This window comes from Aureobasidium subglaciale (assembly GCF_000721755.1).
Source record: "Aureobasidium subglaciale EXF-2481 unplaced genomic scaffold scaffold_0, whole genome shotgun sequence".
Taxonomy (NCBI): Eukaryota; Fungi; Ascomycota; class Dothideomycetes; order Dothideales; family Saccotheciaceae; genus Aureobasidium; species Aureobasidium subglaciale.
In genome coordinates, this window is record NW_013566995.1 from 157,430 (window position 1) to 179,125 (window position 21,696).

Genomic DNA, 21,696 nt, shown 5'->3' on the forward strand with positions numbered 1-21,696 from the left:
GTGCTCTTATATGTTCATATTAGTTTTCAAGGATAGATCGGTATACAGATGCATGAGAGAATGGTTAGATAGTTGATCGCCTTTTAAATTTCACGACGAATAGTCGTCTGTATGATGATATTAAGTAGTGGTTTATGTACAAGAATAAGACTGGCGTGGATCACGTATATTCGTTTCCTTAGCCATTGCAAAATTTGACAGACATGTCATCTGCACCTGTGATGCAACAAGCTTCGTCCGCATTATTAGCCATCCTAAAAGATGAGCTACACCTTTGATCTACTGAGATCCACCTTCCTCGTTCTGTTGTCCGTGATAATCACTGGTGATGTTTGGGTTGATTTTGTGTCAAGTGGCAAACACTCCGGATAGTCATTGAGATTGTTGAAAGTTCTGGTATCCATAAGAGCCTGAAGGGTCGACATTCATCATCTGGAAGTCTGCTGTTGGGAGTTGTAGTTGCATTGGTGCAGACATTTGTTGAGAAGAGAACGTCGACCACATGTTGGACTGTGTTTGTACTGGTGTTGTATTCATGGGCGTAGAGTGCATGCTGTGTTGTGAATTTGCACTCAAAGAAGATTGGCTGGGTGTCGGCAGGATTGGCATGTTGTGTGGAGCGAAGGAAGGTTCGAACATGCTACCAGAGTCATGCCTGAGGTTGTGAGTGGGTGGGGCGACTAACGACTCCATGGATTCGTTGCTTAATGTTGCTTGAGTGAAGAAGAGCGACATGTTTGGCATGGCTTGGTCGAGATCCGGTGATCGGAAAGGCGCCAAGTTGGTAGCCCCCTCGGGCAGTCGAACACCCCACTGGTTCGCGAGTCTGTTGATCACCTCGAGGCAGCACGAGGCATAACGGTGGTTCACGGACATCGTGTTCAAGTCCTCTATCGTGGGGTTAGTCTTTGGCCAATAAAGAGGCAAGGAAGTACTTACGCATTGCCTGCGTGAGCTGAACTGCCGCGCCTTGGGAGGGAAGGTTCATGAGATGGACTGTGCTGGCCGAGAGAAGGATCGTGCTAACGACCAAAGACGTTCGCCTTAGTCCATACATTCCGCGGAGCGCATTCATGAGTTTTGAGATTTCTGTGGCACAGTAGGTCGCTAGCTCCCGGGGATAAAGGCCAATGTCTGAGAGGTCCAACTTCATAAATGGGCGGAAGAGACTGCAAATGATCAGTAGGATCCTGCTTGGAGATGTGAAAAGTACTTACTGTAGCACACTCTGGTGGTAGTACATATGTAGCACAATGACATGAGGCATTGCTGTGTTTTGAAGCTGGAACATTTCTGGCAGTTCAGCATACCAATTCTGATATTGGTTGTACGCTGATGCCAGTCGTCGCGGTGTGAATCTTTCTCTGGGCGCATAAAGATTGAGGTTGATGTCGTTGATCAGCTCCGAGAGCTTGCTTTGAACGCTGTGAAAGAGTAGACACTTCATAGGCTGCACAGCGCTGGGGCTGACCGGCAAATTTGCGTCTTCATATGGTTGCCAGAACAGTGCATCCAATTTCTCAGAGTTCATAGCTGTAAGAATGTCAGTCTTGCCCAAGCATCAACTAAATAGGAGAAACGTACGTTTGTCAATCTCAATCGCATTCTTTGGAATTGAAGACACTCTGCCCAGCGCGAGACAGCATATCATTTCGCAGTTGAAGACACCCCAGAATGTCAACTTTCGTATGTCCAGTTCGCTGGATCGGAAGTTGGGCTCCCCAGCTGTGGTGTCTGCAAGATGGAGGCCCATTTCCATGGCAAGGCGCACAGCTCTTCCTATCAGACGAAAACTGATGTGGTCGCGTCCTGCAGAACCCTCTCTTACAGCCATTACAGCCATGGCTTGCACGGCAGTCAACTCTGAAGCACCAATGCATTCAGACAGTCTTTGTGCCTCGCTGAAGAAGTAGTCTCCTGCTCTTTCGCGTGCTGCTGGCCGGTCGGAGTACTGACAGGCGACCGAAAGCACTGCATTGACCAGCATGGCACTGCAGTATTTAGTCGAACCTCGAGACATGTCTCTCAAAAAATGGTCCTTGGAGAAGAAGCAAAAGAAGGGATGACTCCAGCAGAAATAGAGGTTGAGCAAGTGATCCACAAATTCAGCGTCTTGCGGTATACGAAACCAAGACGAAGACCCTTCTGCCGCTGCACTCTGGCTTCCTGCGTCGTTCCACTTCCCGTCGACAGGGCTTCGAGAAGATTCATTTCGCGTAGAAGGTACTTGCGTATGGAATGTCGCTCCAGGAGTAGGTCCAGAAAGATCGGTGTCCAGTGTTCGTAGCTTCTCGGTATCTCCAGCATTGATGGCTTCGGCCAAATTATCAAGTCGTTCTCCTCGGCGAAGGCTGTGGAACAAGGCAATTGCTTCGTGCTCGGGAAGTGCACACAATGAGTTGATGACCACATCGAGGGCAGTATTTTTGTTTTGTAGTGACGCTATATCTTTTCGAAGGGCTCCTTTGCGGCGATGGTCTGTGTCTTGATCGTAGCTGCAGTCCGTGCGGTAGACCGCTAAACAAGTCGAGCAGGATGGAAGTCCTCCATCACACTGGAAGGAGCTGATGTTAGTGATTGCTCCCAAAACATATTGCAGTGCAACGCACCTTGCTCTTGCGCTTGCGACAGGGTATGCAAGCAGAAGAAACGGCTTTCCGCTTTGCCGACTTCGGGGGTGCCATGCTCGCGGAATCATCTCTTGAACCTTGTTCATCTTTGGGGAGGATCGTTCTTGGGGGCATAACAAGGCAAGAATGATAATTGAAAGATAAAGCGGAACAATTGCAGGAGTTGGACTACAAGAAGGAAGGAGCACTTGACTTGTAAGAGAGAAGCAGGAGTAAGCTTGAAAGGAAAAAGTTTAAGACGACAGAGGCAGGAAGGTTGATCTCACGAAGGAAGGCGCGACGGTGAGTTTATGGAGACAACTGACTCCGAACCACGACGCTGAATAAGAGGAGACGAATGCTAAGACCATGGAAATAAGGGAAGGTGAGTTTCAAGGCTTGGCCACAGTTTAGTCAATGACATTCGGATGAACAGGGTGGTTAGCTCCGAACGAGCCAAAAGTGCACATCACACATAAGATGCGACTAAAAGCATGATCGTCTGTGACAAATATGGACATGAAAGATGGGACAGTCTCGAAGGGCACACAACGTTCTCTCTTGGCACGTAACAGTGGTGCCCGGGCGCAAACACATTGTAGATGCACCTTGGCAGGTTCCAAAGTGGACCTTGGGCTGCTCTGAGGAAAAAGTTGGGGACGCAGGGCTAAGGTTGTGGTGTCTATGGTGGCTGGGCCGAGTCATTGCTAGTTCAGAGGCGCCGAGAGTGCCGATTTGCATAATTAAAGAAACAGGAACGAATGATAACCCGCTTGGCGTGATGTTGATCCGCCGTCTCTTCCAGCTTAAGTCCGCTACGAAGGCCGTACGATATGCTTGTTCCAAATGGCTAGGCATCGCCGGAGAAGCAACAGCGAAAAGTGCGTAACTGGGTCCCGGCGAATCGGTGACGCAAAGGCGACTGAGATTTGCGCTCGGGTGTCGGCGCGCCGCCATCATCAAGCCACCGGCCCATGCGTCCAAGGCTTGTTTGAGTTCAGGCTCAGGTTTGACCCTGGGGGAGACAGGGCCTCGGTCTGGCTATTCTTGCTTGTGTTTCTGCTGCAACATCTTCGCCTTTATCACCATCGTCGCTATCGCCTTCCGTTCATGCGAAGACTGCGCCCTGTTGAGAGCACCTCAAGGTTTTGAGAATATGATTAGTAACCACATGTCTGCTGGGTTCATGTCACTGGGGAGCTTTATGGATACTTCTGTGGGCCGTTGGCCGGTACAGAAGCCTAGTCCCGGCAGGCGAAATGCTTCAATAGGTCGTGGTTTAACCGGGCCAAGCAGTCACGATGCTCACGAGTCGGAGGGCTTCTCACATCCACTGTGGCTTAAGCCTTGGCCCTTTCAAAGCCCTACTCCTGAGTCCTGTCAGTAACACACTCAAGCATCCGTGAGGAGTGCCGTGTAAGAAAGAAAGTCTTTTGCTACATATCTTGTCCGCATCTCGCCCGTGGGCGGAGAAGCAAAGAGCACAATACGGAGAAAGGCAGATGGACTGTTGCGGCATAGGGATCTGCTCATGCGTGATGTGCGATGCCGATACGCACGCGACGTACCTTGCGTTCATCATGAATCAGAAGAATCCTCATCCAAAGTCACTTTGACTTCGAGAACCTTGGCAGTATGCTGACCAGCTTTTAAAGCTTTGCGCCGCGCAGAGTAAAATCTCCAGTTTAGCGTGACGACCACTTTCCTATCTCGTGGCATGTCAGCGAGCAGTCAGAGCTGCGTTGTCAGATTCGATCCATCGCACACACCATTGGTAATGAATAGGCCCGAAGATGTGTATTGATAAAATGTATTTAATGTGATGAAAGTACATATACGGAGTATGGGGATCGACTTCCTATGATGGGATTCGGAGCTTGCGCCGTTAAGCAGGCAAGACTACGCGAAGCTATGACCCACTGCCTCGGTAAAGGTCACTTCAGACTTTTCTGCAGTCAACACCGGAGATGGTGCGCTGAGACGGTGTACCGTCTTTGACTCTCCTGGGTCTCGCAACTAGTTGACGCCACATACCAAGAGATCAGCTAGAGCCTGGCGGAACCCGCTCCCTCAAGCTGTATACCAAGCCATCATGGGATTTCAATGGGTAGAATTGTCTTGGTGTTTGGGTGGGTAATGACATTCCAGATTGGTGCATTACGCCCTGGCAAATCTCGCTTTCGCTTGAAGAGCGGAGCACAACATAGAATGACTCGTTGGTGCAGCAGGCTTGATGACCTGCTCTAAAGAGCCGCATGCCCTGCTCAACACATCAAGGGCCATCGGATGACTCCGCATGCACGACACACCTAAACTCCCCATGGACGTTTGCCGGCCAGCGCCGTTCGGGAGCAGATGTCTGTTCCAACGCTAGATCCATCCCGAAAACAACATCCATGCATGCGCCTACCTAAATTGGATATTTTGCGAGCTGGGGTCCCACCTATTGTCGCGCGCCACGGGCTTGGAAGGAACACCTTCATTGTTGGCCGGCGACGCCGCAGCGCTGGGTCCTCCGAATCGAATACCCATCTCTGGCGTCCACATGCCCGGAGCAGGCGATACGGCCGCTATAGGGGGAGGAGCGACATTGGCTCTAGTGGGCAGGGGCGCTGCTAGCGGCGGGCCTGTCCGTTGCGTTGCACGGGGTTGCTGTTGATTCTTCAAAACCTCCTGCTGCTTCTGCTGGCGCAAGTTGGTTTGATTGGCATTTTGCAGACTCATTTGAGCCATCGAAGTGCTCACGTCGTTCTCCAGAGATGAAGCTTCGGCGCGTCGTTGGTAGACGAAGTTGCGACAGTCATCGCGGAAGCGTGTGACTATGCTGGCAAGGTCGTTGTAAAATTTGCGACCAGTCTCAAGGTTTGAGATAATTTCCTTGTAGGCCAGATACGCATTTTCCAGGTTTTGTAAAGCTTGCTCACGGTCCTTTGTGGAGGTGTCTCCTTTTCTGGCAACGGTAAATGAGCTGTTTGCCTGTTGTACACGTTCAAGCAGTTCGTCTTGCTCGGTACTTTCCGCATTAATGCCGTTACGGTCTGCGGTATACTTCTCTAGTCTTTGATCGAAGAAGCTTTCGAACTGTATTGCCTCGAGTTTTTGCATGGGGTACTCCCTCTCAAGACGCGCGGCCTCACGAAGGAGTTCGGCGTTGACATCATCTGCTTTTGCCTTTGTCCGTATATCCTCGATTTTACGCTTGCGACGATTCTCAAAACGGGCAATATCATTGAGCACAGCACGAAGGTTGTTTGCTTCCCTCTCGACCTTGGTAGTCATGGTTGCGCGCCGACTGCTTGGGACATAGTCTTCAAGATCACGATCTGTGCCCGCGAGCAAACGGATCAGAGTCTCGTTATCCTTCAACTTCTTCTGCACGAGCTTGTCGCTGTTCGCTGCTTGTTTGAGATAACCATCAATCTCGGTGACTTGAGCGTACAATTTGCGGGAGGCTTCGTTTGAGGGTGGTCTTGCCCATCTGTCAGTTCCATACTTTCGTCGCGCAGCGTCGTCCTCGGCTGCCTCAGCGCGCAGCATCTCGACACCTTCTTGGTATGTTGCACGGTCGCTGTTCTTCAGCTTTTCTGTGTCAGCCATGGCGCCATGAAGTCTGTAGATACCGTTCATTTGCCGGATCTCCTCAGCATGGCTAGCGACACTTGGGGGCAGGCCGAGCGGCTTTTCTAGAGCCTGCAGAGATCCGGGAAGTCCAATGGACTGTAAGAGCTCGTGAATCTTGACAGTGAGATCTTCGAGTTCGTGGACAATGGTGTTGTTGACCAGACGATCTCTACGGTCAGCATAGATACTTGCCGCAACATGTACCGAATATGGCACGAGCTTCGAGAACAGCGGTTTACCAAGTTCTCCATGATCTCCGAGCATGGTCAATGGTTCGGAGACTTCCTTGGGTACTCTGGCTGTGACCATACTCGCTCTGTCAAGCGTTTTAAGCTCAGACTTGGGCGGCACGGGCTGTAGATAGATCATGTCATTGTCTTTCTCGGCTCTCTTGAGGTCTTCTGAGACTCTTGTTTTCAAGCCGTTCAGATCGTCTTGAACAGCCTTGTTGACATATTTAGCCTCGCGCAGAGCTTCGTCGGCGCACTTTAGACTGTCGCGTAGACGGGCAACCTCTTCACCGTACTTTCTTTTCTCGAGACAGTCGCAAGCAGCGCGATATTGAGCAGCAGCGGCAAAGTGGTGGTGCTTGGCATTCATGTGGTGGATCCATTCACTGCTGACAGAGTCGCTCTTGATGCCCCAGTCGCCAGCCTCGTTGTAGAAGTCGCTGACCTTAGCAGCGAGCTTTGCTATACTGGCATCCTTGAGTCCATCTTTCACAGCCTTTTGCCAGAAACATTCTTGGGCCTGAGCAAGCATAAGGTATTCCAAGCTCTCCAGAGTGGAAGTGTCCATGTCTTCTGGTGGAGCAGTCCTCATGTCTGGGACAATGGTCGTCTTGAGATGCGAAATGACACCAGCAGAAAGGCAAAAGTAGTTACAAGCAGCTTTCAGACCATCGCTAGTGCTTCTGTTGGATGACATGGCCAGTTGGGAATACATGGCGGCAAGATTAAAAAGGATGTTGGCGAGTTCGAAGCGAATGTTGTCTTGAGAGATGGGCCGCTGGGTATTGTAACCTAGCGCAGGATACCAAACGAACTCCAGACCAATGTCGACGGGGAATTTTGCACCCATCCAGACGAGCTGAGCAGCATACTGCTGGAGCTTGCGGAGGCCACTTGTGTGAGGCTCCAGGGCGTGAACGGCGGCATGTCTGAGATGGTCTATTTGTTCGAGGTCTGCTGTGAACATGTCCGGGTGCTGGTCATATTTGGTCGAGATGTAGCGTTTGATGGCTTCGGCCACCGACACATTGTGCGTGCGACGGAAGGGAAGATGTAGGATGTTGCTCCTGTTGATGTCAGCAAGACATACGGCATGGCGCGGTCAAGTGAAGGGACATACGAAGCCATGGCGGAAGTGTCGGACTACGATGTCGCAGTGCGCAAAAGATCAAAAGTCCCTTTGGCTGTTGATGGCCTCCACGTCATTCGCGATGCGGGAAACTTGTGGCTTCTCGATGCCTCTCCCGCAGGGTCGTCACCAAGACACCTTGCTGCTTGTAGCCTGTCGGGCAAGACAATATCAACAATGTCAACAATTACCATCAAGGTTGAATTGTCATTACTGACTTCTTCTATTTTCCAAAAATCACAGACGTAGCACACGGCTCTTACGCAAGTCAGCATAACAAAGACCTCCGCGTCGTTGCTGAGCACGTCGGTCTGGAACATGTAATCACGTCTTGGCGCCTTCCTATTCATTACCCGAAACACAGCACGCCATCCCTCCTTCCTCACAGTCTCACCTCCTGCTGACATTGCTGTTCCCTGTGTCCTGTATCGCTCCTACCTCATCTGTTCCTCTTGACTCACTTCCAAACAACATCACACACAAACACAATGTCGGACCACACATACAACTTCAACATCACCATGACCTGCGGCGGGTGCTCCGGCGCTGTTGAGCGTGTCCTCAAGAAGCTCGATGGTACGCGACTGCTTCTTCCTAGCCCTATCTTACTCATACTAATACTGTCACAGGTGTCAAGTCGTTCGACGTTTCCCTCGATAGCCAAACCGCATCAGTTGTCACCGAACCGAGCCTCGATTACACCACTGTCCTTGAGAAGATTAAGAAGACTGGCAAGAAGGTCAACTCTGGCGAGGCCGACGGCCAAGCACAAGCCGTCTGAGCAACATGTTGCCTTGTCTTATTACAAGATTCGTGGATTCAGATTCCACTCCACATAGAGTCTGGTTGAGCTACATCATAACGAGAGATACAATTCGTGGGCAGGTCCCATGTTTCTTCAGAATCGCGCCTCCACCTTTCGCTCCGTGTCTGCCAGCGCCCAGTCACTCCTGTGCACCTTGCTGCGAACCCGGTTCACTTGGTCTTTGCTGAATCCCTTGGCTTCAACAGCTGGGTTGTAGCCGAGCCCGTTCTTCTGGCCGACCGTCTGCGAATCCATCGACTCGCATGCCTTGCCATCTGCTCTCTTGTACACCGTGACCACCACGGCACCGCCCAGTCCGAGATTGTGTTGCAACGCCACTGTAGTGCCCTTGACCAATCGGTTGTTGGCCCAGCCTCGGAGATGCCATACCAACTCGGCACATTGTGCAATGCCGGTGGCACCGAGCGGATGACCCTTGGAGATAAGTCCACCAGATGGGTTGATGACCATCTTACCGCCGTAAGTGATATCTCCTTTGCGCACCATCTCGTGTGCCTTGCCGTGTTCGCTCAACCCGAGTGCGTCAATGACAATCATTTCGTTGGCCGAGAAACAGTCATGGAGTTCGCAAACTTTGACTTCGGATATTGAAACACCTGCTTCGTCCAGTGCCCTCTTTGCTGCATTTTTTGTCATCTCGTATCCCATCAGGTCGATGCTGCTGCGCGAGAACAGTGAAGTCGCATCAGTTGCAAGACATTGACCAGCAATGAGGATCGCTTGCTCTCTAAGATGGGGTCGAGCATTTAGGAAGTCTTCGGAAACCAGGACTGCGGCTGCACCACCATCTGAGGTAGGGCAGCATTGCAGCTTTGTCAGGGGTTCGTGAATCGACGTTGAGTCCATGACCTGTTGCAGTGTGTATTCGTCCTGGAACTGCGAATAAGGATTACGCTTCGAGTGTTCGTGGTTGATTCGAGCAATCTCAGCAAAGTCTTCCTTCTTCGCTCCGTACTTCTCCATATACTCTCTACCAGCATTACCAAACATTTGAGCAGCACCAGGAGCGTTGGTGATACCTCTGGTCGCCTTCATCATGTCCACAGTGGTACCAGTAGGGTTGGTACGATCCTGGAAGAAACTCTGCAAGGAACCTGGGAACATCTTCTCGAATCCGACAACCAAGACACAATCAGCAGCTCCGTTCGAAATCATGGTACGACCAAGATTTAGCCCTGTCGAACCAGTACTGCAGTTGTTGTTGACATTGTAGATGGGGATCTGGGTCATGCCAAACTGGTAGAAGACGCGTTGACCACAAGTGCTGTCGCCATAGCAATAGCAGGCGATACCTTGCTCGACATCATCGTAGTTGACTTGTGCATCTAGCATGGCCTTGACACCGGCTTCGAAGCCTAGTTCTGTATAGTCGACTTTGCCTCTGGGCTTGATGAATTTGGTCATGCCAACGCCGAGGACGTAGCATGGTGCTGCTGGTTTCTTGCCCATGATGATAGACGTGTTTACGACTTGTTTGGTTTTCGTTATAATGCGGTGCTCGTTGTCTCGAGTGTTTGGCTTGTTTCTAATAGGGGACTTGACCTTTGACCATCTAGGTAGCGGTTACACGGCGGGGAAGGATAATGCGGAGCTGATGCGGAGAGAGCTCAGATGCCTCGGTTCCATTCATCCACTGGATGGCTGCGAATACCGCGGCATCTCTACTTGTGTGTCGATCCCAGAACATAGACGAGCATGGCACATGTTATGGACAACTCCAAGCCTGTAAATATGCTCGACGACTCTGACAGCAGCTTCCCAGAATGTTGGTATACAGATGTAGTAACCCGATGCGGCGAGAAGTGCGTTTAGGCTGCACGTGGGATGATGCACAAACGCCGACAAATACCGATGTGATTTGAGCCTCGCAAATGAGGAGAGAGAGACAAAACTCGTCCTTTGTTGTATCCTGCGTCGTTTATATCTCGTAGACCCTTCCTCGGACCTGCATGTAAGTGATAGAGAAGACGATCTTGCTCCCATATCGCTAGAATGAGCATTGAGTGTGATATTTCAGATCCTATCCTATCGGCTTCAATCTCCAGCTCAGCCATCAACATGTCAGGACAGCTCCCAACCGACCATCAGAAGCCGGATAACCCATCCATGAGTCCTCAGGAAGTCAAGACAGACACCATCAATGTAGATCATAAACGCATGGCCCTGGATGTCAGCTATGGGAAACAGCTATCCCAGGGAAAAGGCTTCCGCATCTACGACAGCTCCTTTTCCAAGATTCTCGGCTCCAACCCATCAATCACCCAAGTCCAAAGCCGTGACTATCAGTTTGCTCACGAAGCGGGAGTGTACATCAAATCAACCAACCGTGTCTACTTTACCGCAAACTTCCAGACTTGCGATCCAATCACTTTGTACTCTGTTGATGCCACAACTCTGAAGGTCGAGGACGACAAGTTCACAGGCTGTGTACAAGCAAACGGCGCCTGTAACTACAAGGACAAGATCCTCTACTGCTGTCAAGGCGACCGCGAGAACCCATCCGCCTTGGTTCTCGTAGACCCCATCACCAATACCTCCGAACCTCTGATTACAAACTTCCAAGGCCGCCCCTTCAACAGTGTAAACGACGCAGTAATCCACCACGCAAACGATGAAATCTGGTTCACAGACCCAACCTACGGCTACGAGCAAGCTTTCCGCCCTTCCCCAGACCTACCATCCCAAATCTACCGCTTCAACCCATCTACTGGAAAGATCTGGTGTGTGGCTGATGGCTTTGTACAGTGTAATGGCCTCTGCTTCAGCCCGGACTACAAAACTCTCTACGTAACAGACACAGGAGCCTGTCAAGCCCACTCTGGCCCCGGTGACGGCCACAATTTCTCAATGAACCCACGTCTCCCTGCCACAATCTACGCTTACGATGTCGTAAACTCGGGCACTTGCCTCACCAACCGCAGAACTTTTGCATACTGTGACAACGGGGTTCCTGATGGCATCAAATGTGATGAAGAAGGAAATGTGTACTCGGGATGTGGAGATGGCGTGCATGTGTGGGATAAAGATGGAAGCCTGATTGGGAAAATTGTGGTGGGGGGTTGTGTTGCTAATTTCTGCTTTAGTAAGGAGGGCATATGGATGTTTGGAGAGGAGGAGTTGTATCTTTGTAAGTTTGCTGCTAAAGGTGCTCTTGTGAGTATTGAGTGTGAGTAGGGTGTGGCATACGATGGAAGCTATGCATGGCATGTTTGGATGTGGTGTACAGTGTAGATAGGCATGTATTCCTTAATTGATGTATACATGTGACACCTTCTAGTGATGTGCTACCATTCTTCGTTACATGTCCCATCGAGCGACCGTGCTTCCCCTCTTGACAGCAGAGCGCCTTTCTGGATGTTGGTAACCGAGGTGAGCTTGAGTCACAGCCCTGAGCTGCTGTCAAACCCAGCCGAGGCCTTACCAATAAGCGGCAATCTAAACACATGTCGAGTAAGTCTGCATGTACACCTTCAAGCGAGCGAGCAACGAATGGCAACAATGTAGAAAGCATGAGAGTATATCAATCGTATATTATGTTGATACATCAACCTCGTCTATGACCCTAATGGAGGAGTGTAGATATCGCCGAATGAAGAAACGACAGAGCGGAGTATTACCCACAACCACCACCAGAGCCGCACCATCTAGATGACCCTCTAGAACAAAATAACAGGAACTTTTTTTGAAAGCATCGGAGACCTCGTGTCGTGTGGTATAATAAGCGTAAAGAGAGAAATGCAAGCCGGCCAAAGAAGGATATGGTCTATCCTGGATGTGAAAGAAAACGCCGTGAAACACCAATCGCTTGGAACGCAGGACGGGGTATGGAGAAGAAGCGCTCAACGGACGGGAGCAGAGAGCAAGAAGCAGTGCAGATGAAGAAAGTGCAGGGGTGCATGCGCTCAGACAGCAATGGCGAGGCGCTGACGTTCCCTCTCCATAGCAAACACCTTCCTGCTCATCTCGAGCACAGCCTCAAAGCCCTCGCGGCCCTTGATAGCATTCTCCTTGAAGCGCTCGACGGTAAAGTTCTCAATGCTATTCTTGATTTTTTGCCAGCCGCCACAGAAGGCAGTGATCTGAGCGGATTGTTGGAAGATTGTGCGAGAGTTGGGACCGGCGGGAGAGGGACGGTATACGACAGTTTCGCGGACGGAGAGGAGATCGTTAAATGTCATGTTCATGCTGCACATGGTGACCTTTTTTGCGCGAGGGTCGACGTAGGAGGTTTCGTAGACTTGGGAGACTTCTTCACCTCCGAAGAAGGAAGCGAGCCATTTCGGTGCTGATTGTTGGCAGGTGATGAGACGTTCGGTGCGGAGCTGATGTGAAGATTAGCAACTAGATTTGATGGTAGAATAGTGAAGTGAATGACTTACAATACCGGTGTCCGGGTCAACATGACGCGAAATGGTGTCGACGGCGATAACGTGGGTGCTCTTGTGGTTCCACGGGCAGTACTTGCGCCAGTTTGCAGTCGAGACCTCTTCCCATGAGTAATCAAACTCGTGCTGGGACTCGAAGAACTTCATGGCTGCAGAAAAGTGACTGTGCGAGCAAAAAGATGGAGCTGCGTCGAGAGAGAGCGAGATATAACGCGGAACGCGGACTGGTAGCCGGCGGACGGGAGAGAGAGCGTTGGGACCTTTTGTTGATCCTTTGGTCCTTTGACTTGTTGACGATTGCAATGCTGAAGCGTCGACGGATAAATAGCAGATGGATGTCGCGTGAGCAGAAAAAGAGAGTCGTTCACTGGTGTCGTGTGCTTCGTTACTGGAAGGAAGAATCAAGCAGAGTCAGGATATAAGATGGCAAAAAGAGCGTTGGCGCTGCGAACTTCGGTCTTTGTTGGTGCGGCTTGTGCTCTCGAAAAATCAACCCGCGCCTCGTTCGCGGATGATCTCTCCGTCTGGAACAAGCCCATGGATTCTCCTGTATTCCACTCATTTCTGTCGTGCGACTCTCTTTCCACGGCTGGTCTATTTCCAACTATATTCTTACACATCTCACGAGTACAGCTTCGACATGATACCCGATTGACCACCATTCCGAATCTCGCAGAAATAATTCTCGCGTTCGAGAGTCAGCACGACTGTTGCGGCGGTTGGCTTAGCTTTGCATGTGATAGTGGGTTCGCGCGACTCTTCCCGAGATCCCGAACTCTAAAACGGAAGATCTGAAACTATGCTCTGTCCACTCGACGACCACCTGAAGGTCGTGTGCATCCATGCCATCCATCAAGGTGTTGTCATAGCAGACCCTCTCTTGTGTCATCATGTCGTTTCATTGCTTGCCTTAGGCCGCCTATACTACTGGACCCCTTCTACTTCTCGGCATGGCCTTCATGATCTCGTAACTCGTCGGCCTTCTCTTGTTCGGCCATCTGTTTCTTTCCCCTCTCGTCTTCAACGCGTTGAGTCCTTGCATTTCTCCAGCCTTGTCCATATTTCTCGAGCACCCAGAGAATGGGCGAGAAAAGCATCACCACACCTGCTATGAAGGTGAAACACCAACCTCGACCCATATGCTCTATCATGATGATTATGATGGCTGTTCCACCCGCTCCCATGAAACATCGAACAAGATTGTTCGCTGCTGTTGCCGTCGATGGGCTGAGCGGGTAGAGATCGATCAACATAACACTGTTACAGTTGAAGGCGCCCGTCAAGCAGAGTCCGATGAAGAAGAGTAAGACCAGAGGCGCAGCCAAGTTCGCCTCCACGTGCATAACCCAGCCGTAGCACAGCAAGGCTGCGTCGCCAACGATCACCAGAGGCCACGTCACTTGGATGCGAGCTTTTTCCAGTGGAAAGTCTTTGAGATCAGTAGCCCGTTTCTTATCGACCGGGAACCCGTGCTTGAGGGCCAGACGGCGAAAGTTCCAGTCGAGAGCCTTTCCGCCCAGTATTGGAGCAATCAGACATCCTATACCGAAGGGAATGAAGCAAAGACCGATCTGAAGATCGTTAAAGTTGTAAATCAACCCAAATAGATATGGCATGCTAGCTGTGACATCGTAGAAAGCCGTGTAGACTAGCGAGTTGTAGAGCAACAAGATGCCAGTATCCTTCTCGAAGACTATCTTGAGGGTCTTCAGCGGGTTGGGGAAACGTAGCTTGCGAGCTTTAATCAATCGAGCTTCTTCAAGTCGCACGCTTTCTCGCGTAACTGTCCGGGTCAAGGTTGGCGCTTTGGCCGCCTTTCTCTCGTGAAGATAGTTGATAAGTGACCTGTTCCAGCTTTGTGGCTTTATGGCTCCATTACCAACGACATTCCGACCAGTTTCCGGGAAGGCGATTAGGAACGGCACCAGGTAGCAAGCACTCAAAATAACTAGAAACCAGAAGATAGATCGCCAGCCTAGGAATTGTGCAAGAATACCCCCAATTACTGGCCCTAGAGCAGGAGCAACCATGGGTCCTGAAGTAACATAGCCCATGAACGTGCCCCTCTCAGCACTTGTTGCTATATCAGCAACAACACCGCTTCCCAGTGCAATAGTTGCAGCACATCCTGCGCTCTGCAGGCATCTCAGAATGAGTAAAGAGACATAATCCTGACATAGTGCAATGCCTATGCATGCACCAATGTAGATGACAAAGCACACAAAGTATGCTGGTCGTCTACCAGCCATGTCGGCTAGATCGCCCATAATAGCCGGTGCTATACCCTGAGCAATCATGTATGTAGTCAAAGTCAGGTTGATTAGCGTTGCCGAAACATTGAACTCCTCTGTAAGTGAGTTCAGAGCTGGGAAATAAATGTTTGCAGAAACCTGGGATGATCAGCACTGTTCCGTGATTGTGCTCGACGCAAGATACTCACAGCAGAGAAGAAGCCAGCACAGGCTGCCAATAGGACAATGAACCTTTTCTGACTGGCCGTGAAAACAGTATACGGGGGTTCTGCGATACTGGCTTCAACATCTCGCAGCTCACTATCTTCCAACGACGAAGCAGCATCATCACGAGAAGTCGAAGGTGAAACGTCATGGACAGACTCTGTTGCTTCACCAAACTGTTTTGGTATTTTTTCTTGATCCTGAGGTACACGATATTGGGATCCAGGACTCAAGGGTTCGCCGCCTCGGGTCCCCTCATTGTGATGGTTTTCTCGAGTTGGCAGCGATTGAGACATGCGAAAATGGGCAAAGCAGATATGAAGAAGAGCCAAGGAGGAGAGGTATCGCCTGCACAAAGATAGCGTGCCTACCCATATCTATCTCGAGAGGCAATGCCGACATCCGTTCAGGTATTGATGTGAGAGGCTGATAGGACGGCAAAATCGCCGTGCCTCCGAAGTCGCTGACGGGGGATCTCATCGGGAAGGTCATTGACTCGCCGGAGCCAAGACAAACGTCAGTCTGGAGATTGAGCTACGTAGGCGAAGACCGCGAAGTTCACATGCGACAGTTGTTTTGGCTCGATCAACACAAGCTTGTTGATACAATCAAGAGATCATGGCCGACATTACAGCAGTCTTCAATACAGCGTTGAAAGCGAACAATGCGCCACCGGTCACATCGCATCGCTATACTATAGATCGACTCGACGAGTTTCTCAAAGAAGCATACAGCATCGTACGCCATTACATATGCAAAGCGTGACTGGTGCCTGACGCGACTATAGAATGCCCGTATAGCGGACCTCACTTCATACCTCCGCGCGATCAGGCCCTCGTACCTTTCTACTGCGCCCGCTCCTCGACGACCACAACGACACAACTCCACAGATCACAACCCTACCCAGGATACGACTCAGCGACATTTGTCAGACACGGAAAGAGCCTCGATCGATGCTGAGGCCAAAGGTGTCTTGCGGCAGTTGCATGCCGCTGTAGAACGGATAAGTCAGACTGAGCAGATCAGGCAAGATACAGCATCTCATGTCGCGCTACGCAAACGGAACCAAGGCGGGCTCGGTGCTATTGGAAGATGGGCAGCTGGGGGTGCTGTCACTGCAAAAAGCGCAGATGAAGAGGTGGAAGAGGCCAGGCAGAAGATGCTGAACGCGCATCGAGAGAGCATCGTCTGGTTCCTGCAGGCCAAACTCAGAGAGGCTGGCACTCTTCAAAGCACAATGATGGAGATCAGAATACAGCGTGAAGTCGAGAAGAGTAAGAGCGTATTGTACAAAGCAAAGGGAAGTAGCGCAGCATACTCTCAAGGCTTCGATGCTGCCTTGTCATCCGGGGAGCCAGCGCCTCAAGGTCAGGAGAGAGCGGAGCCTCAATTGAGCGATGAACAGATGCAGCTCTTCGCGCAAGAGAACCAGGACATGATGAAGCATTATCAGGATACGTTGGATCAAGTTCGGTAAATAATCGCGCTTCACAGGGTGTGGACCCATATACTAACTGAACATACAGCACGGCGGAGCGTTCTCTTATCGAAATCTCGGAGCTACAATCGACCCTCGTCACAAACCTGACAGAACAGAATGAGCATATCGAGCAACTGGTACAGGATTCCTTCTTCACAACCGAAAATATTGGAAGAGGAAACAAAGAGCTCAAAAAGGCGAGTGAACGAACGAGCAGTGCAAGAATCCTGTTCCACAGCACTTGCGCCTTCTGCGCCTTCCTGGTCGTATGGGACTTGATATTCTAGGATATTTTTTCCAGACTGATGGTACGCGCCTTTAACCGACCAAGACCGACTATGTTTCTACATGCCATTGCAGTATTGGCTTCTCATGAATCACATGTAACATGACAACATGAACTTGTACATGACTCAATTCACGAGCAGCCCAGACAGCATGAGTAAACTGTCTGAAGACTGTTTGAAGACATCATTGTCCATATCCACGGAGAATAGGTCAGCTTAGGTCTAGCAGCAACGTCATTCGCTGAACCATCGGCGCATGATGGTATCGGCACCACCCCTGAAGTACGGAGGCCCCTCATTTGCAAAGTCACTCCAAGATTCAGATGGTGCCTCGGTGAATCGTGGGGCAGACCTATCCCGAGGTTCGACGATAAAAGTACAAGCAAGTGCTGGCGTGATGTAGACGATATTGATATCTCGCCTTCAGTCCATACTCTTCCTCCCATACTTCATTACAAGAATCTCACAATCAGTCCACCTTCCTACTCAGCCGATTTTCGTGTCTATCTTCAGGCTGAGTTCGTGAACTACTGCCAAGACCCGGATCCTCTGCCCGCCCTTCACTCCGCATTACTCAAGTCAAACCCCGCCGCCGGTGGTGTGCTTCCAGGGAGACAAAAATGGTTTCATCTTCGACCTCTTCAGACGCCCAATCTCGCCTCCAACAAATCACATCTCATATGTCTACCACAAACGCAATGAAGGCTACATCGTTCGGTGCAAGTGTCGTGCCTCAGGCCCCTGAGGATCCCCTGTTTGGATTGATGGCCGCCTTCCGCCGCGACACTGCTTCGAACAAGGTCGATCTTGGTATTGGAGCATACAGAGACAACAACGCAAAGCCTTGGGTACTACCCGTGGTGAAGAAGGTATGCATATTTGTCCCTCTTCACGGATCGTCTCTTCAGAGATATAAACACCTTCAAAGGAGGCACTCACATCCACGATTATGAGGGGCTAATCTGAAACGCTATCTAGGCCGATGACCTTCTTCGTCAAGACCCCAACCTCAACCACGAATACCTGCCAATCGCTGGTCTAGCCGACTTCACCACCGCCTCGCAGAAGCTGATCTTCGGTGCCGATTCGCCTGCTCTCAAGGAGAACCGCGCCGTCGCCCTCCAGACCATCTCAGGAACCGGAGCTGTGCACTTGGGCGCTGCCTTCCTGGCCAAGTTCTATACCCCTTCCAACCCGGAGGCCAAGACTATCTACGTTTCGAACCCTACATGGGCCAACCACAACCAGATCTTCTCCAATGTCAAGCTCCCGATCAAGAACTACCCTTACTTCTCTGCTGAGACAAAGGGTCTTGACTTCAAGGGCATGATCCAGACGATAGAGCAGGCCCCTGAAGGCAGTGTGGTCCTGCTGCACGCTTGCGCCCACAACCCCACAGGTGTGGACCCTACTCAAGATCAGTGGAAAGAGGTTGCCTCGCTCATGAAGAGCAAGTCCCAATTCCCCTTCTTCGACTGCGCATACCAAGGCTTCGCATCTGGTGACCTCAACAAGGATGCTTGGGCGATTCGTTACTTCGTCGAGCAAGGCTTCGAGATGTTCGTCGCTCAGAGTTACGCCAAGAACTTCGGTCTGTACGGCGAGCGTGCTGGATGCTTCCATTTCGTGACTGGTCCCTCTTCTGATGCTGCCGACACTGCTGTCCGTGTTGGCAGTCAGCTTGCCATTCTCCAGCGTTCCGAGATCAGTAACCCTCCGGCATACGGTGCCCGCATTGCGTCGGTCATTCTCAACGACGAGAAGCTGTTCGCTGAGTGGGAGGAGAATCTTCGTGAGATGAGCGGTCGTATCATCTCAATGCGCAAGGCCCTCAAGAGCAAGCTTGATGAGCTGCAGACTCCCGGCAACTGGGATCACATCACCAACCAGATCGGCATGTTCAGCTTTACTGGTTTGACCGAGAAGCAGGTCTTGAAGATCAGATCAGATTCTCATGTATACATGACTAAGAACGGCAGAATCAGTGAGTGTTGTGTATCTTGCTCATCGGACTTTACTAACCATTTGTAGGCATGGCTGGTCTGAACACTAACAATGTCGAATACTTTGCCAAGGCTGTTGACAAGATCGTCCGCGAGACTTCATAGTCTCGTCTCACAAGACAATTGACATGATCATGGAAGGTTAGCATTGGTGGAGTAAGTGCATTAATTTGGTTCTCCTTGGGCTATCATATCCCAAGAGGATTCCTTCGGGAAAGGAATCGACTTTTCATTTCGTGGATTGAGTACACCTCGTCCGTTGACCTTATACAAGACACGAACTGTGGACATGAGTGAAATGATTGAAGTCCAATTGCCTTTGTTTCAAATAGCACGGCTGAGGTCGGCAGTTGCATCTGAAGTGGAGCGGGCCGAAAGGAGAGAGCGCCGATGTCGTGACACTCATCAAAGTCCGGATTCGCCGCCAATTGAAGTTCGAAACATTTTTTCTACATCATCAACGACGCATCCAATCCCACGTCAGAAAATTATCAAGCAGTCAAGGCGGCCCAAGGGATCGACTTGCATTTCCAGGCATAAGCATCAATTACGATCGGAAGTCCCGATATCGTCCACATCCCCGCGTCATCCCCCGCATTAACTCACCCGGCGGACCTCGCCATCCATCAGCAAAGTGGCTCCTCAATCCCGACTCAGTCTCATCTCGAGACACCTCGACCAAACACCCCAACTCGAGTTAAACACACCATACGCACACGAGCGCCAATCCAGCCCTCCCGACGACCTACCCTATCTCCCCGTACCCGCTGTGCAAGAAGAGAAGAAGACCAGCATGTCGAGCCAACCACCTCACCCTGCCCTGCTCATCCCAGGTCCCATTGAGTTCGATGACCAGGTCCTGCAGTCCATGAGCCACTTCAGGTAGAATCAGCGCCTCGTCTCTGCCTCCAGCTTTGACTGACGACCACAGTGAATCGCATGTTGGCGCACCCTTCGTCAAGACATTCGGCGAGACCTTGACCATGCTCCGCAAGCTGTTCCAGACCGAGGATCCCGCATCGCAGCCCTTTGTCATCTCCGGATCAGGTACCCTTGGTTGGGATCAGGTCGCCGCCAACCTTGCCGAGCCTGGAGATGATGTGCTGGTCCTCCACACCGGTTACTTTGCCGATAGCTTTGCCGACTGCTTCGAGACATATGGTGTCAAGGCTACTCAGCTCAAGGCTCCCATTGGCGACCGTCCTCAGCTTGACGAGGTCGAGAAGGCTCTGAAGGAGAAAAAGTACAAGCTCTTGACCGTCACCCACGTCGACACCTCGACTGGAGTTCTCAGTGAGATCGAGTCCCTCAGCAAGCTCGTACACAAGGTCAGCCCCGAGACGTTGATCGTTGTCGACGGTGTCTGCAGTGTTGGCTGTGAGGAGATTCAGTTCGACAACTGGGGAATTGACTGTGTCATCACCGCCTCTCAGAAGGCCATTGGATGCCCAGCTGGTCTGAGCATCGTCATGGCTTCTGGCCGTGCCATCAAGTCTTTCCAGAGCCGCAAGGTTCCCCCAACCTCATACTTTGGCTCATGGAAGAACTGGATGCCCAGTAAGTAGCTTCTCACACTCCTTCTTACCGCTAGTGCTAACTCGTCGCAGTCATGCAAAACTACGAAGCCGGCAAGCCCTCGTACTTTGCTACTCCCTCTCCTCAGCTCGTCCATGCTCTACACACCACTCTGACTCAGATCACCTCAGTACCTTTGGCCGACCGCTTTGCTGCCCACCGCAAGGCCTCGCAAAAGGTCAAGAAGGCCGTTGCTGACCTTGGTCTTGAGCAACTTGCCGCAAAGCCTGAGAACCAGGCTAATGGCATGACTGCAATCTACCTCCCCAAAGGTATGACTCCTCCGGATGTTCTGCCCAAGCTCATGAAACGCGGTGTTGTGTTTGCTGGTGGTCTGCACAAGCAGATTGCTACTCAGTACATCCGCTTCGGCCATATGGGCGTCAGTGTCACCGACCCCAACCGTGATGATATTGACCGTGCCATTGTTGCGCTGAAGGACGGAATCACTGAGGCACAACAAGCCACTGATCTGTCAGCTAGATAGACGAAAAGTATAATGATATTGTCCATGCTGAACTTTCCGTATTGCACAAAAGTATTCATTGCGAATCATAGTCCTACCTGCTGGTGTTGATATTTTGGCTTTGTTCGCATTGTGATGCTACAGCAGTTGCCAACGAATGCCTTCACGTAGTCAACACCTTGATTTCAAGTGTTGCAGCTCAGCAATCGAGACCATCGATCTCCCAAGTACACCCGCCCTTCCCAATCGCATGGTTCTGACCTAAAGATCCAAGCACATACCAAGCACGTGGAATGCATGATCAACCAAATGTAGTGTCTCTGGGCATATCCTGGCGTCAAGTGGTCGACGAAAACCCTCTTGAGCCTCAACCCGCGGAGTGCCGTACATCTTTGTTTATTCCCGGTCAACGTCTACCGCCTCTTTTCCCTCCGACGCTGCATGCCTCTCAGAAACTTACTCCATGTACCTGGCTACCTCCGCACGTTCTACCAAAATCTCTTTTTTCGCGATGGCCGGATCTAGGTCACTGACATGTGAGCCCCATCATCGGGGTAATGATTCCAATTCTTGGTAGCCCCGCTGCTGACTGAAAGAGCTTTTTCGCTAGGTTCACTGTGGTGGTTTGT

The 21,696-nt window shown here is 51.0% G+C and overlaps 11 protein-coding genes across 11 annotated transcripts; 6 read left to right on the forward strand and 5 right to left on the reverse strand.

The window, feature by feature from the left end:
* Positions 1-66: 66 nt before the first annotated feature.
* Positions 67-3,076, reverse strand: AUEXF2481DRAFT_84229 (uncharacterized protein). The gene is made up of 5 exons (XM_013493137.1): positions 2,610-3,076; positions 1,585-2,554; positions 1,218-1,533; positions 940-1,169; positions 67-890 (listed from the first exon to the last, which is right to left on the reverse strand). The coding sequence occupies exons 1-5, from the start codon at positions 2,742-2,744 to the stop codon at positions 373-375; spliced, it is 2,169 nt and encodes a 722-aa protein (XP_013348591.1). The 5' UTR covers positions 2,745-3,076; the 3' UTR covers positions 67-372.
* Positions 3,077-5,015: 1,939 nt separating this feature from the next.
* On the reverse strand, positions 5,016-7,588 carry AUEXF2481DRAFT_62 (uncharacterized protein; the record flags this gene model as incomplete). Its single annotated transcript, XM_013493101.1, has 2 exons — positions 5,016-7,527; positions 7,581-7,588. 2 exons carry the CDS (start codon positions 7,586-7,588, stop codon positions 5,016-5,018), a joined length of 2,520 nt encoding a protein of 839 aa, XP_013348555.1.
* Positions 7,589-8,077: 489 nt separating this feature from the next.
* Positions 8,078-8,370, forward strand: AUEXF2481DRAFT_63 (uncharacterized protein; the record flags this gene model as incomplete). Its single annotated transcript, XM_013493103.1, has 2 exons — positions 8,078-8,165; positions 8,219-8,370. The coding sequence occupies 2 exons, from the start codon at positions 8,078-8,080 to the stop codon at positions 8,368-8,370; spliced, it is 240 nt and encodes a 79-aa protein (XP_013348557.1).
* A 117-nt stretch (positions 8,371-8,487) lies between these two features.
* On the reverse strand, positions 8,488-9,864 carry AUEXF2481DRAFT_64 (uncharacterized protein; the record flags this gene model as incomplete). Its single annotated transcript, XM_013493105.1, has 1 exon — positions 8,488-9,864. The coding sequence occupies one exon, from the start codon at positions 9,862-9,864 to the stop codon at positions 8,488-8,490; it is 1,377 nt and encodes a 458-aa protein (XP_013348559.1).
* A 708-nt stretch (positions 9,865-10,572) lies between these two features.
* Positions 10,573-11,589, forward strand: AUEXF2481DRAFT_45399 (uncharacterized protein; the record flags this gene model as incomplete). Its single annotated transcript, XM_013493138.1, has 1 exon — positions 10,573-11,589. One exon carries the CDS (start codon positions 10,573-10,575, stop codon positions 11,587-11,589), a length of 1,017 nt encoding a protein of 338 aa, XP_013348592.1.
* Positions 11,590-12,317: 728 nt separating this feature from the next.
* Positions 12,318-12,947, reverse strand: AUEXF2481DRAFT_24459 (uncharacterized protein; the record flags this gene model as incomplete). Its single annotated transcript, XM_013493139.1, has 2 exons — positions 12,318-12,737; positions 12,795-12,947. The coding sequence occupies 2 exons, from the start codon at positions 12,945-12,947 to the stop codon at positions 12,318-12,320; spliced, it is 573 nt and encodes a 190-aa protein (XP_013348593.1).
* Positions 12,948-13,067: 120 nt separating this feature from the next.
* On the forward strand, positions 13,068-13,667 carry AUEXF2481DRAFT_117258 (uncharacterized protein). The gene has a single exon (XM_013493140.1). The coding sequence runs from the start codon at positions 13,224-13,226 to the stop codon at positions 13,593-13,595; it is 372 nt and encodes a 123-aa protein (XP_013348594.1). The 5' UTR covers positions 13,068-13,223; the 3' UTR covers positions 13,596-13,667.
* Positions 13,668-13,738: 71 nt separating this feature from the next.
* Positions 13,739-15,552, reverse strand: AUEXF2481DRAFT_67 (uncharacterized protein; the record flags this gene model as incomplete). The annotated part of the gene is made up of 2 exons (XM_013493108.1): positions 13,739-15,190; positions 15,241-15,552. 2 exons carry the CDS (start codon positions 15,550-15,552, stop codon positions 13,739-13,741), a joined length of 1,764 nt encoding a protein of 587 aa, XP_013348562.1.
* Positions 15,553-15,874: 322 nt separating this feature from the next.
* On the forward strand, positions 15,875-17,023 carry AUEXF2481DRAFT_68 (uncharacterized protein; the record flags this gene model as incomplete). The annotated part of the gene is made up of 3 exons (XM_013493109.1): positions 15,875-15,994; positions 16,044-16,729; positions 16,783-17,023. The coding sequence occupies 3 exons, from the start codon at positions 15,875-15,877 to the stop codon at positions 17,021-17,023; spliced, it is 1,047 nt and encodes a 348-aa protein (XP_013348563.1).
* Positions 17,024-17,643: 620 nt separating this feature from the next.
* AUEXF2481DRAFT_45401 (uncharacterized protein) lies at positions 17,644-19,131 on the forward strand (the record flags this gene model as incomplete). The annotated part of the gene is made up of 3 exons (XM_013493141.1): positions 17,644-17,892; positions 18,002-19,007; positions 19,055-19,131. 3 exons carry the CDS (start codon positions 17,644-17,646, stop codon positions 19,129-19,131), a joined length of 1,332 nt encoding a protein of 443 aa, XP_013348595.1.
* A 688-nt stretch (positions 19,132-19,819) lies between these two features.
* AUEXF2481DRAFT_61176 (uncharacterized protein) lies at positions 19,820-21,088 on the forward strand (the record flags this gene model as incomplete). The annotated part of the gene is made up of 3 exons (XM_013493142.1): positions 19,820-19,908; positions 19,958-20,583; positions 20,634-21,088. 3 exons carry the CDS (start codon positions 19,820-19,822, stop codon positions 21,086-21,088), a joined length of 1,170 nt encoding a protein of 389 aa, XP_013348596.1.
* Positions 21,089-21,696: the final 608 nt, after the last annotated feature.

Bases quoted from the DNA above. Each gene is read 5' to 3' on its own strand.
- AUEXF2481DRAFT_84229 (XM_013493137.1), bottom strand. From the start codon at position 2,744: ATGCCCCCAAGAACGATCCTCCCCAAAGATGAACAAGGTTCAAGAGAT. The intron at 1,534-1,584 runs GTACGTTTCTCC...ACATTCTTACAG, and splicing joins TGCGATTGAGATTGACAAAC to CTATGAACTCTGAGAAATTG. The intron at 1,170-1,217 runs GTAAGTACTTTT...GATCATTTGCAG, and splicing joins TACCACCAGAGTGTGCTACA to TCTCTTCCGCCCATTTATGA.
- AUEXF2481DRAFT_117258 (XM_013493140.1), top strand. From the start codon at position 13,224: ATGGCAAAAAGAGCGTTGGCGCTGCGAACTTCGGTCTTTGTTGGTGCG.